The sequence below is a fragment of the Talpa europaea genome, assembly GCF_964194135.1.
Source record: "Talpa europaea genome assembly, chromosome: 7".
Lineage (NCBI taxonomy): Eukaryota > Metazoa > Chordata > Mammalia > Eulipotyphla > Talpidae > Talpa > Talpa europaea.
In genome coordinates, this window is record NC_140074.1 from 86,314,224 (window position 1) to 86,337,866 (window position 23,643).

Sequence of the window (23,643 nt, forward strand, 5' to 3'; positions counted from 1 at the left end):
GGCTGGCATGGCTGGCTCTGGCCCCGGCTTTCCTATTGCTATGGCCCGGCCTGGCCCACTCCTGGGGCAGCTTCCTGGGCCCCACAGCTCCCTCAACAGAGCAGTGAGTAGAGGTGGGAGTTTGTCAGTGGGCTTTGAAGTATCCCTGGGTCCCTGTCTGGAAGCTTGAGTCTTTGGTAACTGGGAAGGGGCAGAGGGGATAAGCAAAGCATTGGGAGGTGGGAGGAGTCCAGGGGGTGCCTTCATCACCGAGAGTTCAGCCGTGGTGCCACCTGTGGGGGTGGAGAAGGCCAAGTGGCGAGCGGGAAGCAGACAGAAGGTGGTTCAGGCATTTCTTTTCCCTGGTTAGATACATGTAGCAGCAGTCTGGGGAACACCCTGGCCTCCATTCTGGATACCCAGATCCCAAAATAATAGGAATCCCTTCCCAGCCAGAGTGGGCCACTTCTCCCACCCAGCACAACTGTAGTCCCCCTAGGTTGTCCTTGCTTCCCCATGCTGCCATCTTTACGACTCTCTACATTGTGGGGACACGTGTGGCCTTCTCTCCAGCCCTCAATGGGCAGTGGGGTGAAGGGGGCAGTATAGTGCCCAAACACAGCAGAGGAAGCCTTGGTGTCAGAGGCTCCACTCTAGCCCTAAGGCTGTCAGCAAGAAAGCAGGTGGTATCTGCCAGGCCCCACTCACCACAGCCAGGTGCCCATTCTTGGCCTTGGTGATGAGCAGTTCTGAGCCAGGTGTGAAGTCGATAATGCCATCTCTGCCAGGGCCCCCTGCAAAGGTGATGCTGGAGGGAAGGGAGTGGGTGAGTATGGGTGAGTTATGCCCCTATGAATATGTGCCTCCTACAACCCCTAACCCCTCACCTGCCCTGGTTGATGTTGATGTTGTTCACCCGGTCAGCACTGAGGGCCGTCTTGGTCAGTGTTTCAATCACATGGTCACTCTGCAGAACCACATCGCCCTGGGGGGCCCAGATCCAGGAGGGGTGAGGCCTATTCAGAGCTAGAGAACCCACCCCCACCCCGCCTCCCAGTTCCCAACCTTCTGTTTATTGTCTTCACGCTGTACGTGCAGCACAAAGAGGCTGTCGCTCAGACTGCTGACAGAGATTCCTGAGGGGGAAGGTCAGAGGTCAGAGGTCAAGGGTCAGAGCAAGGTCCTCCCTATTCAGCCCCTAGTCTGGCTTACCGGTTAGGTTGGCATAATCGATCCTCTGCTTGACTTTGGCATCCTCTACAATGACCACGGCGTTGGGTGTCAGCAGCAGCTGCCGGGACCGGGGCTTGTAGCCCTTTCGGTCATATTTTACTACAGGCACTGCATACTGTGGACAGAGGGCAGGGCAAGGGGCAGGCTGAAGGGATTCCAGGGGTAACTCCCTCACCCTCTGCCCACGCCCTAACTCCTTCCACCCCACCCCCACCACCCCTAGCCCTTGGGCAGCAGAACCGTGCAGGTCTCACCTGAATGGGCTCAGAGCCTAGGGCCTGCAGCACTTTGGGGCTGATCTCATCTGCACCTGCAACCCAGATGGGGGACAGGGACGTTGGAGGAGAGAGGGGACTCAGATGGCGATGGCGGGTGTCAGCACTGGAAAGGCAGGAGCTCACCAAGCCGTGTGTTGATGAAGAGCCTAGGGACACTCTGAGGGTAATTGTCCTTCTTGCCTTTGAAGATCTCACTAGCTACCGCTTTTTGCTGCAGCTAAGAAGACACAGGTGGGAAAGGGGTGGGGAACATCATGAGGTGGGGGGCCAGTTTCTAGAACCAAGACAGTCTCCATCATACTCTGGTCCCAGCAGCAGGAGGCTGAATCCTGCGCCAAAACTCCCATAAGCCCCTGTGGGAGGCCTGCTCTGCCTTATCCCCACCCCCGACCAGACAGTGCTCTCTCCAAAAGGGCGGTGACAGCATTGTGAGGGTCCAGGTCTGACTTTGGGGATAATTCCCCATCAAGCCTTGAAGTCCCAGAGATTCAGCTCTAACCTGAGATCCTGAGGTTGCCAAGGTACCTATCACTACAGGTTACTACAGGTTATCTGAGCTGGGCTGGTCCTTCAGTATCACCCAATACTGAGTTGGGACAATGACCATCAATGTCTGTCTCTAGAACAATGGCAGACATTCCAATCAATCAGAGTGAAACAGCAGCCTTTTCCACACAGGGCTCTGGGCACCTCTCTCAAAGCAGTGGAGCTGCCCCAGAAGACGAGCTCTATTTGCCACCCGGAATCTACTCTAGCCTCCGCTTCATCCATGAGGCCAAACAGGGGTGGGGATCCATTTGAGGTGGCATGGTGAGGGGCAAAGTACCACCTCAGGCCATCACTCTTCTGGTGCCCGCTGTTCCCCCTACCCCACTGGCTTGTTCACGCATGTCTCCTGGCTCTCCATACCTGCTGCTTCCACTCGGGCCTGATGTTCCGGCAGTACTTCCACACCATGTTCTTCATGCACAGCTCCCGTAGAAGTTCTGAGGCCTATGGGGAGGAGTGAGGTAGCGCGCCCACCCTGACAGCCAGGCTCCCTTCTGTCTAAAGGCAAAAGGTAAATGCCTCCTCCATGGCCCAGTCCAGCCCTCCTGGCTAATCCTAGTGGTTCCAAAGTGAGCAGGGAGGGCCCACAGACCTCACCTCACGCAGAGCAGGGGGGGGTGTGGGCCAGGAAGTGTCTAGGACATTCCTTGGCAGCTGCCGCCTTAGGTTGAGCAAAAATGAGGTGCGCACGTGGTCCAGGAAGAAGGCATTCTCGGGGCAACGTGGTGCGTGGCGCAGGATAAAGCCACGGATGAGCCTGGTGGATCCAACAGGGGTGCAGGTGAGAAATATGGCAACAGGCCCCCACACAACTACTGCTCTACAACCCTTTGCTGTGCCCTAGTACTAACCTCCGGATTGTCTGTGCTGCCCACTTCCTCTTGGCGGCCTTCCTCCGGCCCAGCGTTCCACGCCACCAAGACTGGATGCAGATGGCTATGAAGACCACAGATCACTGATCTATGTCTCCTCACCCCAGTGGCCTGCCCCAGCCCCTCCCTCTCGAATACCCCAGGGCACCCAAACCTGATCGCTTCACCCGGAGGAACTTCTGCCGCCAGTGGAAACCCCTCCAGGTGGCCTGGATCTTCGTTGCTGTAGTTAAGAAAGTCAATTGGCCAGAGTTCTGAGGAAGCAGCTGGGGTGGAGGGATGGGGGGAAGTTGGCACTGTCAGAACTCACTAGTGGCATGAATGAGGGAGTGGTTGAACAAGCTATTGAGTGAGGATAAATAAGTTAAGGGCAAATAAATGACAGAGAGTAGGAGGAAGCAAAGGAATGTGGGAACACGCTGGGAGTTTGTATGGGGCAGGACAGATGGTGGGGGCTTGGACTAGGAAGGAGGAGGCAGCTGAACGTGGGTGTGGCAGGCTTCCTGGAGAAAGAGCCCAAATGCAGTGATTTCTTTCCTGCTCCCCAGAAGGGACACCACTGGGACAGGAAGGGTGGGGCCTCTCACCCAGGCTTTGCCGCCGAACCTCCAGGGCATCCTCTGTGGCAAACAGGGTTTTGGGGAAGCGGATGAAGATCTTCGTCCTGGGAGGGCAGCGGTGATCAGCCCCTGGTGGCCACCCCTGTGGCCCTCAGCACCAGGCATATGCACCACTCACCTGCCCATCTTGTACTCTTCTGGCTTGTAGCCAAGGTGCCTGACCAGCACAGCCACCCCTTCTTGGGGCCGTCCTGCCCATATGGGCCATGTCTCTGGGCACAGTGACTTGTACCTGGGGACAGAGGAGCAGAAATGCACCTAGTCCCTTCTCTGGGGGTACAAACCAGCTTTCCCGGGCACCTGCTGGGAACTCCCACTTGTTCACAGAAAGCCTGGAAGGTCATTATTACTGTAAAGATGAGGAAAGCAGGCCTCCCTGGTGGCACAGGGGTTAAAGTCTCAGCACTTTCAAGCTACCACCAGCCACTGTGGCATGGGATTGAGCCCTGGCCAGGAAGCTACCCACATGGTGCGGCAGACCTCCCCTGTCTTGCCTGCTGCTCCCCTCAGCAGTGTATTTCAGTAGATCTGCTTGTTCTGCTCCCCACTGTCTCTGCTGAATCCTCTCACATTCCCCTCCCCCGCACCTCTGGCCTACATCCCAATTCTTGTATGCATACATAAATAAAAATAAATCTTAAAAAAATATGAGGAAAGTGAGGTATCCTCATCTGCCTAAGGCCACGAGGCTAGAAAGTGGCAGAGAGGGAACTCCAGACCCTAAACCAGGATAACCACAAAACTGCTATATCCTAGCTAAGTCAACCGGAAACTCTCCTCATAGACTTCTACTATCTCCTCTGGCGGCAAGCATGTGGATGTATGCCTCTCAAGGCCCCTAACCAGGTCTCTGAGGACAGGGCCTGGGCAGAGAGGCAGGGGTGTTTTTTCTACTAAGCTTGACCTTGGGGTGCTGCCGCGTGGGAGGCACTGCAGCTTGGAGGCTCAGCATCCTTTCTCTAAAATGGAGCCAGAATCCTTGTCCTCTCTCCCTCCCTCCCGGGATCTGGGTTTCTACCCTTTCACCCCCTTCCCCAGGCGCTGAGCCAGGCCCCGCCCCCACCTCTGCAAGAAAGCCTCGTATTTGCGGCGATAGGCAAAGCCGGCTCTGCGCACGCGCAGGTTCTCCATCAGCCCTAGGTACTTCACCTGGTGCCTGATCAGCACCTCGTCAAAGCGGCCTGCGGGAGGGGTAACGGGCGGGTTAGCGTGCTGGTGACTGGAGGGAATGCCCAGCCCCACAACCCCAAGGACTGGGAGGGGCCTACTGGGCTGTTTGGCGTCATTGGGCTTGATGCAGCGGATGTAGGCGGGCTCCTTAGACCTCAGGATCTCCACCAGCTGCAGCAGACTCATCTTGAACTGGGTGGCAACCTAGGGAGCCAAGGGTGAATGGGAGGTTGGCCTGTACCCTCCCTGGGGCAAAGCTGCAGATCCTGCAGAGGCCTGTCTCTGGGGGAAATACTTACTGATTCCCACCCCCACACTTGCTTGGGCTTCAACTTCCTTCCACCACCCCTCCCTTACAATAAAAGAAGGGGCCAGACTGCCTATGCCTACTGGCATCCCTCTGTCAGGGCTAGAGACCTTAGCTTAGGAACCTCATTCCAGTCTAAAAATCCTGCGCAGGAATCCTTACAACCTTAATCCACATCTCTCTTTGGCAACTACTCTTTCTATAATTTCAGGGTCACAGTCCTGAACACCTATGTGCTCAGTCATTATCACCGTACACCGTTTTGCAGGACTGCCAAGGCTTTCAGGCCTGTGGGAGAAGCAGACTCCTCAGCAAACACCTGTAACCCAGCCCAGTTCCATTTGTGACAAGGATGTATGCTGGGATGTTCTAGGAGCAAGAAGGAACAACCAATCCAGAACATGGAGCTATAAGCACGCAGGGATCTATGTTGGGAGTAGGAAAAACATTCTTAGAGACAGTGCCGTGAGTCACAATAGGAAGACTGAATTTTATCCTGAGGGAAAGAGGGAGACAAAGAGGAACTTGCAGAGAGGGAATGAAAGGAACAGATCTGTATTTTGGAATGTCTATAGCAGTTATGTGAAGGACAGTTGGTATGGGCGACTAGGAAGCCAGGAGACCAGGGAGGATATGGGGATGGGGCTGAGGGAAAGTTGAGTTATCAGGCAGCAGAAATGGGCAAGATGCAGTGGCTTTTTGGATGAGGGAGATAGGGGAGAGCAAAGAATCAGGGATGCTGCACAGGTTTTGGGACTGGGTGCAGGGTGATCCTTGCCATGAGTTAGGAATACAGAAGGAGCAGACCTTGGCGACAGGACAATCAAGGACCATCACAGACCACTGGAGGTGGGGTAGTGTGGGCTAGTTGAAGGATGTGTGGATCTGCAGCCTGCGGGAGAGACCTGAGCAGGAGTGGATGGATCCTTGTGGTGGGGGAGGAGAGGTAGGCACCAAGGTCACACTAAGGTACAAAAGGGGATAAGGGACAGAGGGCAGGGTCCCCAGGCATCAGCGCCATACAACACACTGTCTGTCTCCATGTCCTTCCTGCCAAACACGTCTCAGCCTGCAGCATCCTGGCTTCTACCTGCTGACCTCACTTCCTGGGACCGCCCAGGCACTCCTCTTGCCAAATTCAATAGTCACACCTTTGCACACAGTTCACTGGCATTCTTCCCACATCTGGCCACACCTGCTTTTCCCAGCCTATCTCCTTGATGATCTCTTCGGTTGACCTCCTGGTTTTTTGGTTGTTTTTTTTTTTTTGACTGTGTGTTGGGCTCTTTTGCTGCCTACAGTTCTCTTCCATAGGTCCACCTGACAAGCACCTACTTATTCCCAAGTTATCTCAAAATACTTCTCCTTCAGGAAACCTCTGTGGCCTTGTGACCCCCTTCACTCCTTCAGGCAATTTGCTGCTCCCGCTTCTAAGTTTCTAAAGTAGCTTGTGCACATTTCTGTGAAATCACCTCTTCATTTTTGTATCCTAAGTGTGTAGCAATGTTTGCCACAAATGTCTTCTGGGTGAGTAAATGCATTCACGCACCCACACAGACACAGGTGTACACACATGGGTCCACTCTTAGAGACAGGTGCACACATAGGCACACACACCCAGAAGCAGACATAGGATGCACAGGCAGCCTCCCACAGACACACATGGATACACACACAGGCACAACAGACACCCAAGCTCACATGCGCACTGCCAATACCCAGTTCATGAAGGTACGAGTCCATGCACACCCTCAGACCCATGCCCCTGGGTCCCCTAGCCTCCGTACCGTCTCTGGCCGCTTCTTGTCACTGAGCTCGCTCCGCTCGAAGCACTGGTTCATAATGGGATTCTCTGAGCTGCACATGACCTGAGAGGGTAGAACAGGGGGTCAGGGTGGAAGCACAGGGGCAGGCAGTACAGATTCCCTAGGGCAGAGGTCCTGCAGAGCCTGAGCCCGTCCCAAGCCCGCCCTCCACTCCCATCTGCCTTACTTCCTTCAGGTTTCTGAAGAGAAGGTCATTGTTTTTATCCAGAAAACCTGGAGGAGAGAGCAGATGTGAGATGAGGAAATCCCCTTTCTCCTGCCACTGTGAAGATCTAGCCCCAGGGTCCTCACCTGTCACACTGTAGGTCACCTCCCCCGCGTAGTGCAGAAGGCGAAACTCCCCACGGTCCAGAGATTTCCTGGTGCGCTGGTCAGCCAGCTTGTGCCTGGGGATGACAGGGAAAGGAAATCACAGAATAGTGACCTGAACTGTGCCCTTTGCTGCTGAAGAGACTTCAAGCAAAGAAGTAGGCATCTAGTAAGGGGCAGGATGTTCCAGGGCCATCCCACAACTCCCTGTGCCAGGTGGTAGAGAAGGAGAGCATTAGCCTCCCTGCACAGAGGTGGCCACTGAGGCTTCAGGAGGCCTTGGCCGGGGTCCCACAGTGCCAGGGCTACTGGGACCCCAGGTCTTGGCACTGCCGGGGCACACTGGGCAGAGGGCTCATTGTTCACTGCTGTGCTGGTCCGCGGCAGGCTTACTGCACAATGACTGCGGGTTGAGCGCTGCCTACTACATTTTAAGAATGGAATTTGTCCCAGGAGATGACTCAAGTCTTATGTGTGTTTATACCCTTTAGCCCACTTTCGTCTTTTAAGAACTATTTCAAGCAACTAACCAGAGATACAGACATAGATTTAAGACACAAAGATGTTTGTGGCAGTCTTGTTACTCTAGCAAAGCCTGGAGGCTGCCCAGGGGCAGTGAGAGTAGGCATATCTGTGGGTTAGAGCCTCTGGAGAAAGTATTTTAGTTTTTTGTTTGATGATTCAGGAAAATGCCCAGGATATAATATTATTCTGAAACTTATACACAATATGTTCTCCACTAGGGGAAAAATGTATAGAAAAAGGCAGGAAGGAAATGCCTTGAATTGTTAACAGTGATGACCTCTGGGTGACAGGATTTCTAGTGGCTTATTGCATACATTCCAACTTTTCTTGAACAAACAATATTATTTTTACAGTTAAAAAAGATTTTTAATCTACTCTTAAGCAAAAAATGCTTAGGGCTTTGGCGTTTGACAGCCCTGGGGACTGTCCCAGCTCTGTAACTTACTAGATGTGTGACAACCTGGGGCAAATGGCTTCACCACTTTGAGCCTCAATGAGCTGGAGAAAGCCCCTCGAATGCCTCCTTACAGAGCTGCTGTGGGCTAGAGGGACGAATGTGCACAAAAGACACAGGACAAAGGCGTGACCCAGGTCCTTGTCTTTGTCTCTTCCTTTCCCCACTTTAGGGGAATTCCTTAAATAAAAAGCAATTTCCAAATAAGGAAGCCAAAAAAATCTTCACAAGTTTCATTCTTAAAAAAGACTGAGGAAGCCACGCTGCTTGCTTGTGGATGTACTGCAAGCTGCTCTGTGCACCTGTCCTTAACTTAGCATCTCCTGGTGGCTGATGTTTCTGACTGTGGGAGAATCCCAAACTTCCACTGACTGCCCCAGGCAGCCCTGCACCCCACTCACGTCAAAAAGTGTGGATGGTGCTTGACTGTGTCCTCCAACTTCTCCAGGAAGGTCAGATCAGTGGCTTCCCCAGGACGCAGACACTCCTCATCCTGGGGGATGTGGCATAGGGTGAGGGGTGTATGGGGGAAGAGGCAGGTAGCACAGAGGATTCAGGGACACAGTGCTAGGAGGCACAGACACAGGGGAAAGGGGCAGATCATGGGGCCTCCCATAGACATACACCAGGGCCTCGCATATATGGGGCCAGCACCTCAGCTCACCCTCTAACACAGCCCTGCCCTGGCCTGCCCTGCCCCTGTTCAGACCCAAACTCTGTGAAAAGACCTGGAAAGAAGGGAAAGGGGTGTTGTCCTCCCACCCGGCTCTCAATACAAGGCCTGGGAGGAGCAGAGGGCTCACCAAAATGGAGATGATGCCCTTGAACTTCTCCTCCACCAAGTCACAGATGATCTTGTTGTTGAAATACTGGACAGGCTCCCACTGAAGGGTAAAGGGTAGGAAGGCATCATCATGGGGGGCATGGCACTCTCTCCAGGGATGACCGATGCCTGGGTTTTCCTTTGGGGTGTCCATAGGGGCACACCTATAGGCTTGCACTCACCGCGATGCCCTCTGCCTCATATTCCTCCTGTTCTGACTTCAGGGTGAGCTCAATGAAGAGCTGTTGCAGTTTTTCATTGCAATAATTGATGCAGAACTGTTCAAAGCTGTGAGGGAAACAAACACAACCCAATAGCTCAAGAGGGACACAGGAGGAGCAGGGGGAAAAACATGACAAGGCCCCTGAGCAGCTAAGGTAAGAATCACAGAGCAGGGCCCCTGTTGGCTGAAGGAGTCATCTGCAGGAAGGAAAGAGGTAGGGGGAGGAGGAGAAGGACCCGGATAGGGGAGAAAGGAGAGAGTTGGGCAATGGACAGAGGGGCGCGCTGGGCAGAGGGACACTGACCTGTTGTGCTGAAACACTTCAAAGCCATAAATGTCCAGGAGCCCAAGGACCGTGGTGCTTCGCCAGCTGGGGCTCTCAGCATCCTAAGGCAGAGATTCAACCCAGAGCATGGGTCCCCATGTTGCCAACCTGTAACCTCCAGCCCCAGGCTGGCCTGCCCTTTCTGCTGTCTTGGAAGCAGCGAGGGCTGAGCCCTCACCTTGGAGGCCAGCGACTTGTTGATCTTCCCGACCAACCAGGTGAAAGTGCGACTGTACACGGCCTTGGCAAGAGCATCTCGTGCATAAGCAGCCTGTTCCAGGTTCAGTGGGCTCAGGAGCTGCCAGTGCAAGACAGGAGGTGAATACCACAGACCTCTTCCCATCCTGCACCCTCTCAGGCAGAACACCAGGAAACCAGGACCACTCTGTCCTCACTGCTCCCAGTGAGTCTGAGAGTTAGGGGTGATTGTGGGGGGAGCAGGCAACAAGCGAGGACATAATGGTCACAGCAGAGGGAGGGTGGTTTAGGGACAAGAGGCCTCATTCCTGAGGTAAGTGTCTCGGGTTCCAGCCTGACTGTCACCCTCTTCCCATGTGATGTGGGCCTTCCTGAGCCACCCGCCTCATGTCATCTCATCATGGCAGGAGTAGACCAGCAGAGCACACTAGGGGACAGGGAAATGATGGGCATGGGGGCTGTCTTGGGACACCTGCCTGCCCTTCCCCTTCCTGAGGCAAAGATTTGGCCTCACCTCTTCTCCCTTGGCAATGATCTTCCTGTGTGTCAGGGCTTCCCGTAACATTGAACCTTCCACACCAAGGAGCTGCCAAGAGATAGGGTGGCCATGGTGAAGGTGTATTCCCCTTCACCCCATCTTCTCTCCCTAGCCCTCTGCTCACCCCCCTCACCCTAGTCAGATACTTGAGCTGGTTCTCTGTGGTGACCTGGGCGTTGCTCTCCTCATCGGCAGCAAAGTGGATGTTGCCCAAATGCAGGACACTGGCCACAATGCTCAGCAGGTCCTAGGGGGAGGGTCAGGGGGCAGATGAGGGTTACAGGAGGGGCAGAGAGCACCATGATGGCAGCCAGTGGATGGTCAGACAGCAGGGAACAGATGGGGAAGTGAATAAGAGGAACAGGGGGCTATATGTGGAAATGGGTTGTAAAAGTGGCCTGAGATTTTCAGGTTGTAATACTCAGCAGAGGCCTCACCTCCACCTCCTCCTCAGTGAAGTCAATGACTGCCAGAGCCTTCCTGACGACCTTCCAGTCGCTCTTGTCATTGATGGAGGACACTTTGGCACACTGGCCCTAGGGGAAGGTCGAAGCTGGGTTACTAGCCCTGGCACTGTGCTCCCTGGGTAGCACTTGCCCTGCCCAGCAGCTGCATACCTTCACCAGGTACAGGTAGCTCTGGGGGTTCCGTTCCAAGCCCAGCCTGCGTAGGGTCTCCTCCTCACCCCCCTCCAGCAGCTGGTAGAAGACATGGAAGTTTCTCTCCCCGTGATTCTGGTGCACTACTCGGGACTTCTCCAGGAGGTAACTGAGGATGTGGCCACCCACAGGAGCACCCTGGGCAGGCAGGAGGTTCAACAGCTCAGGGGGCCTGAAGGATAGAATGCACCTTCTTCTCCCTCCCACAGGCTCCTGGGCTCTGATGCCAGCTCTGCTGCTAGCTGCATGGGCTCAGGCACGTGACCCCTTCTGGCCTTGGTTTCTTCATCTAAGAAGTGAGGATATTCAGCCCTATCTACTTGGCAGCTCCACCTGGATGTCAACAGGTCTGGAAATAAACTACTAATCATTCCCCTTCCTCAAACTAATTCCTCTGAGTGTGTCCCCATCTTGGTCAATGGTTACTCCATCCTCTGGGTGTTCAGCCAAGACATTTAGCAGTCCTCCTGCCACCCTCTTTTCTCAAGTACCTCACATCCAATCAGACAGCCAATCCTACAGCCTTACCCTTCAAAACACCCAGAAGTCAACCACTGCTCCCCACTGCCACCACACATCCAATCTGTCACCTAGATTTAATAAGCATCAGCTTCCTAGCTGGTTCTCTCCCTCTTTTTAAAAAGATTTACTTTTATTTATTTATGCTTACAAAAACTGGGGTCTAACCCGGAGGAGCAGAGGGTGAGAGGATTCACCAAAGACAGAGTGGGGAGCAGTACAGGCTGATCTACTGAAATATACCGCTGAGGGGAGTAGCGGGTGAGACAGGAGAGGTCTGCTGCTCCATGTGGGTATCTCCCTGGTCAGGGATTAAATTGCCGCAGTGGCTGGCAATAATTTGATAGTGCTGAGACTCCCTGCGCCATCAGGGAGGCCCTAACTGGTTCTCTTACCACCTTTTAAAAGCATAAACCAGGGCCTCCCTTGTGGCGCAAGGGGTTAAGACGCAACTGATGAAGCTATTCGCAGCCAGTGCAATCCCTGGCCAGGGAGTGATCCACGTGGTGCAGCAGACCTCTTCTGTCTCGCCCGCTGCTCCCCTCAGCAGTGTATTTCAGTCGTTCTGCCTGTTCTGTTCCCCACTCTGTCTCTGGTGAATCCGCTAACCCCCCACACCTTTGGCCTATACTCCAGTTCTTGTATGCATAAATAAATAAATCTTAAATAAATAAATAAAAGCATAGACCAGAACAGTTTTTTAAAAGGAACGTCATCATGACATCTTTCTCTTCCAAACCCTCCAATGACCCCCCACCTTCCACTCAGAGTTAAAAAAAAAATGCTCTTACAAAGACCCAGAAGGAAGGAAGTGTACCATTTGACCTCGTCCCCTGTTCTTTGGCCCCTCACTCTCCTCTCTAGCCCCTCTGACATCCTTGCTCTCCTTGAGCACACCAAATACCCTTCCACCTCAGGGTCTCTGCACTGGCGATTCCCTCTGCTGGGACTGTCTTTAAAAAATAATAATAATAAAATAAAATAGTAACTTTCCCCACCCCTTACCTTGTTACTTTGTTTATTTTTTGCTATGGCATCTGTTACCTAAGTTACACCTTTCTGTTTATTGTCTATGTTCCCCAGAGGCAGGATTTTCCTCTGTTTTGTTTCCCTTCTGTACCACCAGCCCTGGACCATACAGTAGGTACTCAGTAAATATTTAATTTACTGATGCCAAAGACCTGGGTGCCTACTGAATGGAATCCAAATCCCCCTGCCCTTACACACCCACAGGTACCTTGAAGTCAAACTGCACATCCATGTACTTCCCAAACCTGCTGGAGTTATCGTTTCGGAGGGTCTTGGCATTTCCAAAGGCCTAGGAGTGGACAGGGGTGTGAGGGATGCCCGGCATGTTTTCCCAGCCCCTCCCTCCCCTCAGTTGCTATAGTCCCCTCACCTCCAGCACGGGGTTGCTTTGCAGCAGCCTGTCACGCACGGCACCACCCCGCTCAGGGGCTGGGCAGGTCTCAGCATAGAACTGCAGCAACCGCTTGGTGGCCTCTGTCTTGCCTGCCCCGCTCTCCCCAGAGATCATCACCGCCTGGTCCCGGCGCTCCGTGCGCAGTGCCCGGTAAACAGTGTCAGCCACTGCAAACCTGGGGCAGAGGCACATCAGGAGCTCAGAGGTGGCAGTCTCACAGGTGGGGCCACTCCCACAGCTAGTTGGAGTTCATTTGTGACTGGATGCTGTGTAGGGTTCTGGAGGATAGAGTCTGGGGAACCCTCAAGACTAAGGATCAAGGGAGCACCTTCACAATTGAGCATGAAGGTCACTTACAGGATGGGGGAGTTAGAGGTCATTCAATTGGAGATTGGGGTGACTCATACCTAAAGCTGGAAGGTCCCTCAGAGGTGGGAGTCAGAAGGTCACTGAGGTTGGGGGACTTGCCCAGGAGGAGTTGAGGGAAAAAGTCATGGGTGTGAATTGGGTGGGGGCTGGGGAGATCTTGCCCAGAGGGAGTTGAGAGATTGATCTTGGTGGAATGTGAGGTCACTCTAGGGTGAGGGGTTGAGGGATTGTGGTATTCCTCACAGATGGAGCAGTGATTCATCTCAAGTGGGGGTCAGGTATCATCTGAGTGAGGGTCAGGTGAGGTCATCTCTGATGGAGAGGAAATGGGGGTCACTCACAGGTGAGGTGGCACCTCATAGAAGCTGACGCCACGGTAACGCTCCATATGTTGCCGGGTGTAGATCTGTAGGTCCCGGTAGGGGTTGACAGAGACCAGGACAGGGCCAATGTATGTCTGGGGGTGGAGGGTGAGAAGTTTTTCCCAGAGGCCCCTGATGCCCCTTTCTTCCTCAGCCCTGCATCTGTACCCCCCAACATCCCATAGTCTTCCCGCTAGGGCCTCACATAAATGAGGTTCTCCCGGAACCGTCGCCGTAGGTTCTCGATGAAGGCTGCCTCACTGGTAAAGTTCTCCAGCAGCACAAAATCTTGCACCCCTACCCGGTCACGGGCAGTCAGTGCGCTCTCCATGGTTACCCGTATCCCGTCACTGCCCAGGGCCTGCAGAGAATGGACCATGGGAGAGCGTCAGATCTAGCAGGGTAAGGTAAGTCTACTTTCCCCCTCCTGCTGAACTGAGAGGGAAACCAGGGACACAAGAACAGAGAACATCCAGGAGACAGACCATGCTGGGTCTATATGCATTCTTTGACATGCTGGGTCACAAGCAGCCAGTACATGGAATACTGAGGACATGGGTCACACAGAACAGAGGCCACAGGGGACTCAGACACAGGACACTAGAACCCAGAGGACCCAGAGGACATGGGAATAAGGCCACTGAATGCAGGGAGGTGCTGGTTTTGTATAGAGGAGACAGAATCACCAGAAGGAATTCCTTGGAATAACAGAAAGAATGCTCTGTTGACCTTGGATAAATCCCTTCCCCTCTCTGAGTTGATTTCTTCTCAATGAGGAGTTGAATAAGAGCAGGTGACCTCAGGTCCCTGAGCTCTGAGCCATATGTGACAGTTGCTTTGGAGGACAAATGGCTTCAAGTGAATTCCGAATGGCATGCAGGGTAGGCGATCTCACTAACCCCTACCCACTAAAATGTCCAGGGACCAAGCAAGAGACCATCCTGAGGCCACAGGAGAGGAACTACCCCAGAGGGCCTCCCATCCCAGCTGGGCTCAACATCCACCCCAGAAAGGGGGCCCTCCCTCCCATAGCTGGACCACACCCTCTCCTCCAGCTGCCAGGCTCACCCTCCTCCGTCAGAGAGCCCTGAGAAGCCTCAGAGGGTGGGGGTTTTACCAGGGAAAGTCCAGATGCCTCAGGGGCCCAACAGAGGGTGAGACATAGGGCTCAAGAAGGCCCTCACCCCACACCACGCTCTCCAAAGAGGGTCTGAGGTGCTAGGAAATTGACACCAATAGTGTCAAGGGTCAGGGAAGAGCAAGGTGGCCGGAGGGGTGTGTGTGTACATCCCAAAGGGGCCACCAGGACTCCTCCAGTCCCAAACCACCCAGATCTCCGAGGCATAGTACCCCTCCAAGTCTGGATTCAGGGGCCTGCCTCCCTTAGGCCTGTCCCTCACCCCCACCCCCGATCCTGCCCCAAGCTGCTGCCAAATCTGGCTGAAGCCCCCGCCCCCTAGTCCTCGGGGTGAGGGGTCTCAGCGCTCACAGCAGTCTGGGGAGCTCCTCGCCCCGCCCCGGAGCGAGAGTGCCGCGGCCCTCCCTACCTCAGCCTCCTTCCCCTGTAACTTTCCGGGACATTTTTCCACCCGAAATTCCTGGGCCGCGCCCGCTTCCTGGCAGAGCCGAGGCGGCGCCACGAGGCGGGGAGGGCCGCCCGGGACCCCAGCCCTCTCCTCCACCCCCGCTCACCGACGCCCGGTAGCGCATCCTGCCCGGCCGGCTCCGCGCCCTGCTTCGCAGCCGGTGCTCGCGGCCCGGGGCTCGGCGGCCGCCGCGGCGTCAGGGACGGAGGGAGGGGAGGGAGGGGAGGGAGGGGCGGGCCCGCCCCCCGCGCCGCCCCCTCCGAAAGCCTCAGAAATGCGGGACTCCCTGGCTGCCACCGCCCCTGCCCGGGACTCGGACTCCGGGGTTCCTCTCCAGCAGGTGTGGGCGGGAGAGGGGCGAAGGGGGATCTCCGCGCGGGGGAGGGGGCAGGGGCAGGCGGGCGGGGTGGGGGCGGGGCTCCCCGCCCGGCGGGGGCTCCGCCTGAGTCAGGTTTTCCAGGAGGCACGTCTTTGGTTCCAGGGTGGGGCCCGGAACCCGTGCGGCCGCGGCGTCTACACGGACCCGGAACTCACTTCCGGCTGTCTACACGGCGCGCCTGGCCAGGCGCGGAACAAGGCCTGAAGCCCGCGGGTCCCGCAGGAAGCAGGATTTCCCTCCCCCTCTGACCCATCCTAGAGCCCCGGGAAAGTTAAAAATAGAACGAAATGTCCAAATACGGCCGGCGCGCCTAGGCGGGCGGAGCCTGGGTGCGGGGCACTGCCCACCCACACACGCTCACTGCCCACCCACACGGGGGTGGGCCCCGTGTTTTTAGGCCCCAAGAAAATCTGTTTAGGTTCCCGCATGAACAAAGATCGCGCGCCCTGGGGCCACAGAGCGCCTTTGCTGATCGCAGTGTGTGCTTGTCCCCTGTGGAGGTCTGTTTCCCAGCTGGGAAATCCACATTCGATTTCCAGCATTTGGGACCAAAACCCATCGAGGACACCAGCAGGTCTTCATTTCTCTCTCCTTTGGAGAGGCTGCCCTCTCCTGCCACTCTGGATCTCAAGTTCTGCTCAAACTGAACCAGCCCCCAGCAGCCCCACTCTGGCTGGGCTCTTGGGAGGCACCGGCCTGAGGGGTGAACCAGCTCGGAACCTACCCCTGGTGAGGGTGGTGATTGCTAAGGCTTGCCAGGCTTAGCTGTTATAAATTGTGACTGAGCGCAGGGCACTTCTCAAGAGCCTCTTCTTCATCCTTAAAATGAGGCTAATACCTGCCTAAAAGGGTCGTTGAGAAGGCTAAGATAAAGCCTGGGGCACTTCCCAGATATGCTATAAAGATCCTGTCCCTCTCTGGGCCGGACATTCATTCCAGACGTGCTTGGGGCAGACCTATTAAGGTCCTGGGCCCGCCCGCTCACACTTCTTATCTGACGGGGAAAGCCCCTCAGGCATGTCTGCCTGTTAGAGAAAGCTTTCGAGAGAGTGTTACCAGTCTCCACCTGATAGATAAGGAGCCCGAGGAGCGGTAAGGGCTGACCCTGAACTTGTCTTAGGCGGCAAAAGACCGAGCCGGGGCGCCCTCGGCGGAGCCAAGCAGGTGCTGACTGCAGCGTCCGGGGAAGGCTTATTACCCCCAGAGCAACAGCCGGGCGAGCCACGGCCCAAGGGACCCCGCTGGGGGTCGGGGGGGCGCCAGTAGGAAGATGGGGCCCTCTGGAATGGGCAGGGGGCGAGAGATGGGAGTGGAGGGGGAGGAATATTAAAAGCCACAGGCTGAGACGAGCTCAGGGTGGGAAGGGGCGCCCTCCGCGGTGCCCCGTTTTTAAATCTAGGCGGGAGCGGGAGAGGACTCAGCCCCCAGCCCACCCGGGAATGGGGAGGGCCTCAGAAGGCCGTGGGAAGGACATCGACCGAAGCGCGGCTCGGGTGGTAATGGGGGTACGCCCCCAGCGCAGCGGCGGGTCGGGGACCTGAGGGGGAGGAGCCCGGGAGCAAGGCGGAGCCTCGAGGCCGCAGCGCCCACCCCGCCTGCTGCCGCGTCAAGCGGCAGGAATGAGGGGAATCCGCGTGCGGAGGGGTCCGGCCAGTCATCCCCCAATCTCGCTCTGCGCCGCCGCATTCCCGGGATGCCCGATGGCGCCCCCACAGCCGCCGCCCAGAGGCGGAAGGAGGGGGCGTCTCCGCCGCAGGGCGGACCTGAGTGAGGGCACCAGCCCCCGGCAAGCCCAATCTGCCCGGCCCGCCCCGCCTCCCTGGTCCGCGCCCGCCGAGGATGTGGGGAGTTGAGGATGTGAAAGACGTCGCGACCAAAGCTGCAGCGCCAGGCGCTTCAACCGTCTAAGCGCTTTCTTCTGTTACACCGCTCAGTGCTCCCCAGCCAGGACACGAGGGGTGTTATTACTCCCATTCTACAGACGGGAAAACTAAGGCTGAGCAGACGAATGCCTTGTTCAAGATCTCAGGACTGTAAAGGAGGGAGGGACAGCACTCACTATTCTTGCAGGGCTGCTCTGAGGGGGTGGGGTGGGCCGATTCCCAAGCTTCTCTGTAAAGGCTAACATGCTCCCAGCCAGACTGTGACCTTCTTCAGTGACCCCGTGACCGCAGTGCCCAGTCAGTGGTGACCACACGTAGGCTTGAGGAATAGCAGCTAGGGGGCAACCACACCTTTGGGCCCCTCCAGCATGGTCCTGAGTTTAGGCACTGGCAGCAGGCTGGAGTCCAGCCAAGGTCCCAGAGTAACCCAGGGCTTGTTTCCCAATACTGTCCCAAGCCTAATCTCTGGAGCAACGGGGAGGATGGTGAACAGCCTCAAATATTCCCCCATGCCAGGACCTGGCAGGTCTGGAGAGGATATTCAGAGGAACACCAGAAGACTGCCATAAGCTGGTTTCCACTGTGGCAGCTTCATGGTCTCTTGGGACAGTGAAAGAACCACAACCTACACCTCTCACACGGAACAGGTACTCAATTGACTCTTAGGAGTGGGGTCAGGAGGCTGCCTCCACCAGGGATTGTTTCAGCTCAAGAGAACTGTTTTGAGGGGAAATGTGGGAAAGAAAGGTGTGGACTCTGAGACACTACCTGATTGCACACAGGGCTGCAGATCCATGAGCCTTTGACCTTCCAGACAGTTCTGCTTGGGAGTCCAACAAAAGTAAATGGAGTATCTTCCCCCTAACCGATCCTCCTGTCTGACACCCCTTACAAATAGAGAGGAGGGAGGCACTTCCAGCTAGTCATCGTGGGCTGGCATAAAAGGCCTGTTCTCCTCCTTCCACTCTTAACACCAAGGATTCACCACCTACTAAAATCTCTCCTCTGTTCCTCCATCACAACTTGGCTTCCCCATCAGGTGGCAGCCTCCTAATTGGGCCTCCCAACTTTTCTCCAGTCTGTGGTATTTACAAATGCAAATCAGATCAACCAACATCTGTTAAGAGAATGAAGATTTATAGAGGACCCTACAAGTACCAAGCCCCTACCTCAGACCCACTGTTTTCTGTCAGGCTCCTGTGTAGAACTCCAACAGGACCCCACAGTGCTCATTTATCCCACTGCTCCTGCTTCCTGTTGTGCAGGAGTGGCCCTCTCCAGTCGCTCCTCACCCCCGGCCTCCCTCACCACCACACACTCACTCGCTGGAGGTGCTGCAGGAACCCCTGCCATCAACCGCAGGTGGCTCTCTAAGCTTTTTGCGTTTGCACCTGCAGCTTGCTGGGCCCAGAGGTCCCTACACTCCCCCATCCCCACCTGACTGACTCTTAGTCATCCTTGAAGACTCAGCTCAGGTATCACTTCCTCCAAACCCATGCCTGACTCCCCTCAATACACAGCTCCCTCCTTATCGCACTGCGTTCTAACTGCCTGCTTCCTAGTCAGACTCTCCCAGGAGACTACTCCCGCCTGCTCAGGCAGAAGAGTGCAACCAAGGCCAGCACATAATAATTGGGGGCTCAGTAATCCTCTGAATGAATGAAATGAATCACAGAGCTCAGGAGTGTGAGCAGGAGGCCGGGACGTGCGGGTCAGCCATTCATTCTCATTCATCTCTGAACCCCCACACCCCCCACACAGGCGCCGCGGCGCGAGGGGCGCAGGAGGAACCAGGCCCCGGGGGGCGGAGAACGGGAAGGGGCGGGGCTCCGGCTGCCGCTCCGGAACCCACAGGCTGAGCCAGGCAGCCAAAGGGGCCCCAAGGGCGGGCAGGGTGTATGGGTCCGGAGACCCAAGCCGCTCCTCCCTGCCCTCCCGTGACCCACTAGTAATATAAGTCGCCACCAGCCCAAGTCCTGGCGCCACCGGCTTCTGGGACCCCCGCAAGGGTCGGAGGGGCCGAACCGACTCTGGGCCCGCGATCCCCGGGCAGGCGACCCCGCTTCCCGCACGGTACCTCCGGGCCTGGCTCGGCTCCCGCCGCTTGCCCTTTCCCCCATCCCGCCCGCCAGAGGCCTCTCAGGGCCACGCGGCTGCTGTCCGCCTCGCGTACCCACCGACTCGACTCTTCGGGTGCGCAGGCGGGCGGGGGCCAGTCTGGGCAGCGTGGCCGGCTCTGGAGTCCGCGGTGCCGGCACGTTCTCCCCGCCCAGGGCCCGCCCGGGGCCGGGCCGCTGCCTGTCGTCATCCCGGGCAGGGCTCAGACCCGGCGCGCGCGCGCCCTCGGCCCCGCCCCGCCCTGGCTGGTCCTGGAGCTGGCCCTTGCCCGGGTCCTTGGCGTTGGCGGAGACTTAGAGACTTAGTGCTGTGCACTGTGCAACTAGCTTCCAGGACAAGGCACACCAGTCTCTCCCTCCCTCCCTCCCTCCTTCCCTCCCTCCCTCCCTCCCTCCCTCCCTCCCTCCCTCCCTCCCTCCCTCTCTCTCTCTCTCTCTCTCTCACACACACACACACACACACACACACACACACACACACACACACACACAGCCAAAGACCCTACCCACTCGCTGCAGTGCCGGATGGGTGGGTGCCTCTGATGGGGTTATCCCTCCTCATCCTGGGGACTTTGCAACCCAGAGTAAGCCCGAGCCCCGGCCCCGCCCCCCCCGCCCCCCCCCCCAAGTGCCAGGTCAGGTCAGTGCTACCCCTATTGTGCCTGGTTGTGCCTACCTCTTTCCCTTTACCCTCCTTGCTGGTCTGCTCTACTGCTCTGAGCTGGCCAGTTCTAGTTCTTCAGACAAGAGGGGGTAGGGAGAGGCATTAACAGAGCCTAAGCACCGCTAGTCTTAACCTCACGGCAGCCCTGTTACCTAGGGCCTGCCGGTTCATAGCTCAGCCCACCGAGGTTCAGGGAACTGAAGAAGGAATTCAAACCCAGATCCCTACTTTGAAAAACCCTGCTTTTGGTGGCCCCTAAACCTTTATCCCTTCCATCCATTTACCTCTTCTTATCCAGGCTATTTCTGTCTTACCCCAGAACCCCTCACCACCGCTCACCTTTTCCAGAGGGGATTGCTTGAGGTGGGGAGGGGGGCAGATTCTGGGCCCTGGGGAGATACTGCCACCCTTCCTCCAAGCCCAGAGCATCCCAACTTACAGGTTTGCAGGACTTGTGGGGATGAACCACACGGATGATCTCCCCGGTGGGTATCAGCTCCACTTGCAGCGCCATTCTACCCTGTGGACAGCCAGCGTGCGGAGCACCCGGGGCCTCTGAGCAGAGCCTGCCTGCCCACTGACTCTCACTGCTCCCAGAGCCAGGAATCTGGTCACACGCTGGGATGGCCACTTGGTTCAGCTTCAACTCCAGCCCCAGGGGATGTGTCTGGTCCAGCGTCTCAGGACACAGCTGGAGCAGCCCAGGTCTGATTGGGAGGCCTCTTGGCCCAGCGGGTTGGGGCAGGAAGAGGAGGGGCTGAGGGATGGAGGAAATGCCTGTTGTCCCAGGTAACCAGAGAGGCTGATACAGACACCCATGGGGGACCCACGACTCCAGGTCAAAGGGTAGGAGGGCTTCCCCCCCCAGCAGCTCCATTGCCAGGCCTCTCCTGCCACCAAGTCATTGATGTCAGCCAGAGCGTACAGTTACCACTCCCCAAACCAGAATGCACATCCTGCTGTAAATCAAGAGTAACCATTAATAAGCATGCCCTCAGCATGTCACCCCAGCTTGCCTGTCTCCCACTGCAGCAGGTGAGACCCTGGAGTTTGAGAGGCCAGGATAGCTGGAAGCTGGCCATGTTGGGCACAGAAGGTTGGTGAGAGGCAAGAGGGCACTGTCAGAGGGCCCTGTCTCACCCTCCTCCAGAATCTCAATTGCTTGAGAGGTTGGTCCTTGTGTTCCCCGGCTGTGGACACTTAACCCTGTTCGCTTCTTACCCTCAGGTGCCCCCCACCCTGAATGTTCCTGTTTTTCTATCTTTATTGTTGCTAAATCACAGCTGACACTTTCCTGGCCTGGGACTAAGCCCTCCAGTCGCCAGTCATTCCTTATAGGAAGTGAGATGGGGAAACGGACCTTTCCAGAGGGAGAGGCTGGCATGGGAGGGGCTGGAACACAGCAGGCCTGGGCTGGCCTTGACAACCCCAGGGCAGGCATCTTTCCCCAGGCACCCATCCCCTCCCTCCCCAGTTTCCCCCGCCCAGGAAAGGCTAGCAAAGCTTCCTTCCTTCCTCCGGGAAGCACATCTATCCAGGGCAGGCTCATCCCAGGCGGCCACACAATAGCCCTTATCAGCCGTGGAGCCAGGCACAGAGACTTGCACACCAAGTCTCACACATTTCCTGTTTCCACCCAGCGGGTCAGGGCTGGGCCTAGAGCGGCCATATCCTGGCCAGGGCCAAGAGGAGGGAAAACACTCCCCCTTCCTGCTCCCCCTCTCACTCACTGTAGGACTCAGTCCTTCAGGGCTAGGAGGGGCCCTGCAACAGGAGATGGGTAGGGACCTCTGAAGAATTACTGGGAAGGGGGGTGGGCATGTGGAGCACAGCATGCTCCCTGAGCACCAGAAACAGGGGGAACCTTGGATTCAGAAGCCCCAAGATCAGCCCCAGGGCTGCATAAAACAAAACAAGGTGGTAGGTATAGTGTTGCTTTAATTGTCCTCTCACAATATTGTGAATAGGTACATTACTTGTACTTTACAGACCACTGAGACTCCTATGTGGGTGACATGGAACTAATTCAAACCCAGGTCTTGATGCTATTCCTGTTTTTGCAGCCCATGTTAATTTCCAATGAGCCCATGTTCTCTCTCTGAGCTTGGTTTCCCTGAACTAATGATGTGCTTAAATCCTCTTTTCCCCCACAAGGGGCAAGGTGGGCAAGTATGAGGGTTCATGTTTCCTCAGGTGTGTGTATAGTGGAGGCAGTATAGAGGGGGAATCTCTTGGGGGAGAGGCAGGGCAGAGAGAAAGAAGGTGACATTTTTGATCATTTAACCCAGGACCAGGGCTCAAGACTAAGGAAGTGGCGCGTGAGGACAGTGAACCAGTAGGAACAGAGTAAGCACCTTCTCCAAGTTGTCACTTCCAAGAAACCCATTCTGCTTAACAGCAGAGTAAATGAAGTGTCCAACAGCATAGATGGCATGCCTCAACTGGGTGAGGCACCCAGAGGGCTGTCACTCCAGAATCTCACCACATTCCCATCTGTCACTTTGAGTTACAAAGTCTAGTCTGGATCTACAGAGCCCTTGTTCTGGAGTCTAGAAACACCCCGTGTGCCTCTTCCCACCAGCATCATCAAAGAGTCACACACAAGTGTAAAAGCCATGTTTCTAATTATTCTCCAATATAACCAATAGAGTACAGTCAGTCACGGCCCTCGAGAAGCCAGGGGAGAAGTTCTTGATAGTACACACAGATTCCATGATGTGTACTTCTGTAGAAATTACAAGCAACTAGAGCATCCTTCAGTCTCAGGATGGACATGAGAGTCACAGTGCAGGCTCCCTGAGGTGTTCTCTCCAAGAAGGGCCACTGAATCAGAAGTGGATGGAGGCAAGTGGTGGGAGTAAGGACAAGTCATGTCCACGCAGCAGCTGGAGAATGCTCTCTGAAGACCTCCAGGGCCAGATTCTAAATATTTTGGTTCTCCCACTCCCACTTCTGGGTCCCTGAAGAGTTGAGAGGGGCAGTTTCTTGCCAGTGACTGCTGGTAAGGGTAGGGGCAAAGAAGCTCTATTTAGCAAGGACCACTCTGGGAAAATCTGTGGCCACAACTCCTCTACCACCTGCCAAACCTTCACAAGAAGGCAATTTGGGGGCCTGACCAAGCAGAAATAAATCTGGGTCCAAGTATGTGCTCAGGCCCTGGAACTTCCTAGGTAAGATTCCTTGGAAGGTGGGGAGGCATTTGTGCTGGCAGAAGGATATTCAGCAACCTGCCCATAAGCCCTACATAAAAGCCTGGGTAGAGGGCCCCTCTACCCTGCCATCTTAGTCATACTGCCTCTGCTGAGAGGAGGAATGATCCCAGACCCTCCACTATCCCTCAGGGGAACAGGTCATGTTCATTCCAAAACTCCTGGAATCCAGTGCTGCTTACGCCAATCGGTCTATGGAGTCTGTACAAATGTGAGCATCTCCCTTCCCCAGCAGGCCCAGGAT

The 23,643-nt window shown here is 55.9% G+C and overlaps 1 protein-coding gene across 1 annotated transcript; it reads right to left on the reverse strand.

Moving 5' to 3' along the window:
* Positions 1 to 245: 245 nt before the first annotated feature.
* MYO1C (myosin IC) lies at positions 246 to 20,704 on the reverse strand (the record flags this gene model as incomplete). The annotated part of the gene is made up of 32 exons (XM_084237523.1): positions 246 to 272; positions 688 to 787; positions 867 to 964; positions 1,045 to 1,115; positions 1,192 to 1,327; positions 1,467 to 1,522; positions 1,614 to 1,707; positions 2,400 to 2,483; positions 2,637 to 2,796; positions 2,891 to 2,975; positions 3,066 to 3,134; positions 3,499 to 3,575; positions 3,650 to 3,763; positions 4,595 to 4,712; positions 4,800 to 4,905; positions 6,796 to 6,876; positions 7,001 to 7,047; positions 7,126 to 7,220; positions 8,524 to 8,615; positions 8,926 to 9,006; positions 9,128 to 9,233; positions 9,473 to 9,555; positions 9,672 to 9,791; positions 10,206 to 10,277; positions 10,363 to 10,476; positions 10,667 to 10,765; positions 10,847 to 11,026; positions 12,645 to 12,725; positions 12,807 to 13,005; positions 13,541 to 13,656; positions 13,767 to 13,922; positions 20,630 to 20,704. 32 exons carry the CDS (start codon positions 20,702 to 20,704, stop codon positions 246 to 248), a joined length of 3,192 nt encoding a protein of 1,063 aa, XP_084093649.1.
* Positions 20,705 to 23,643: the final 2,939 nt, after the last annotated feature.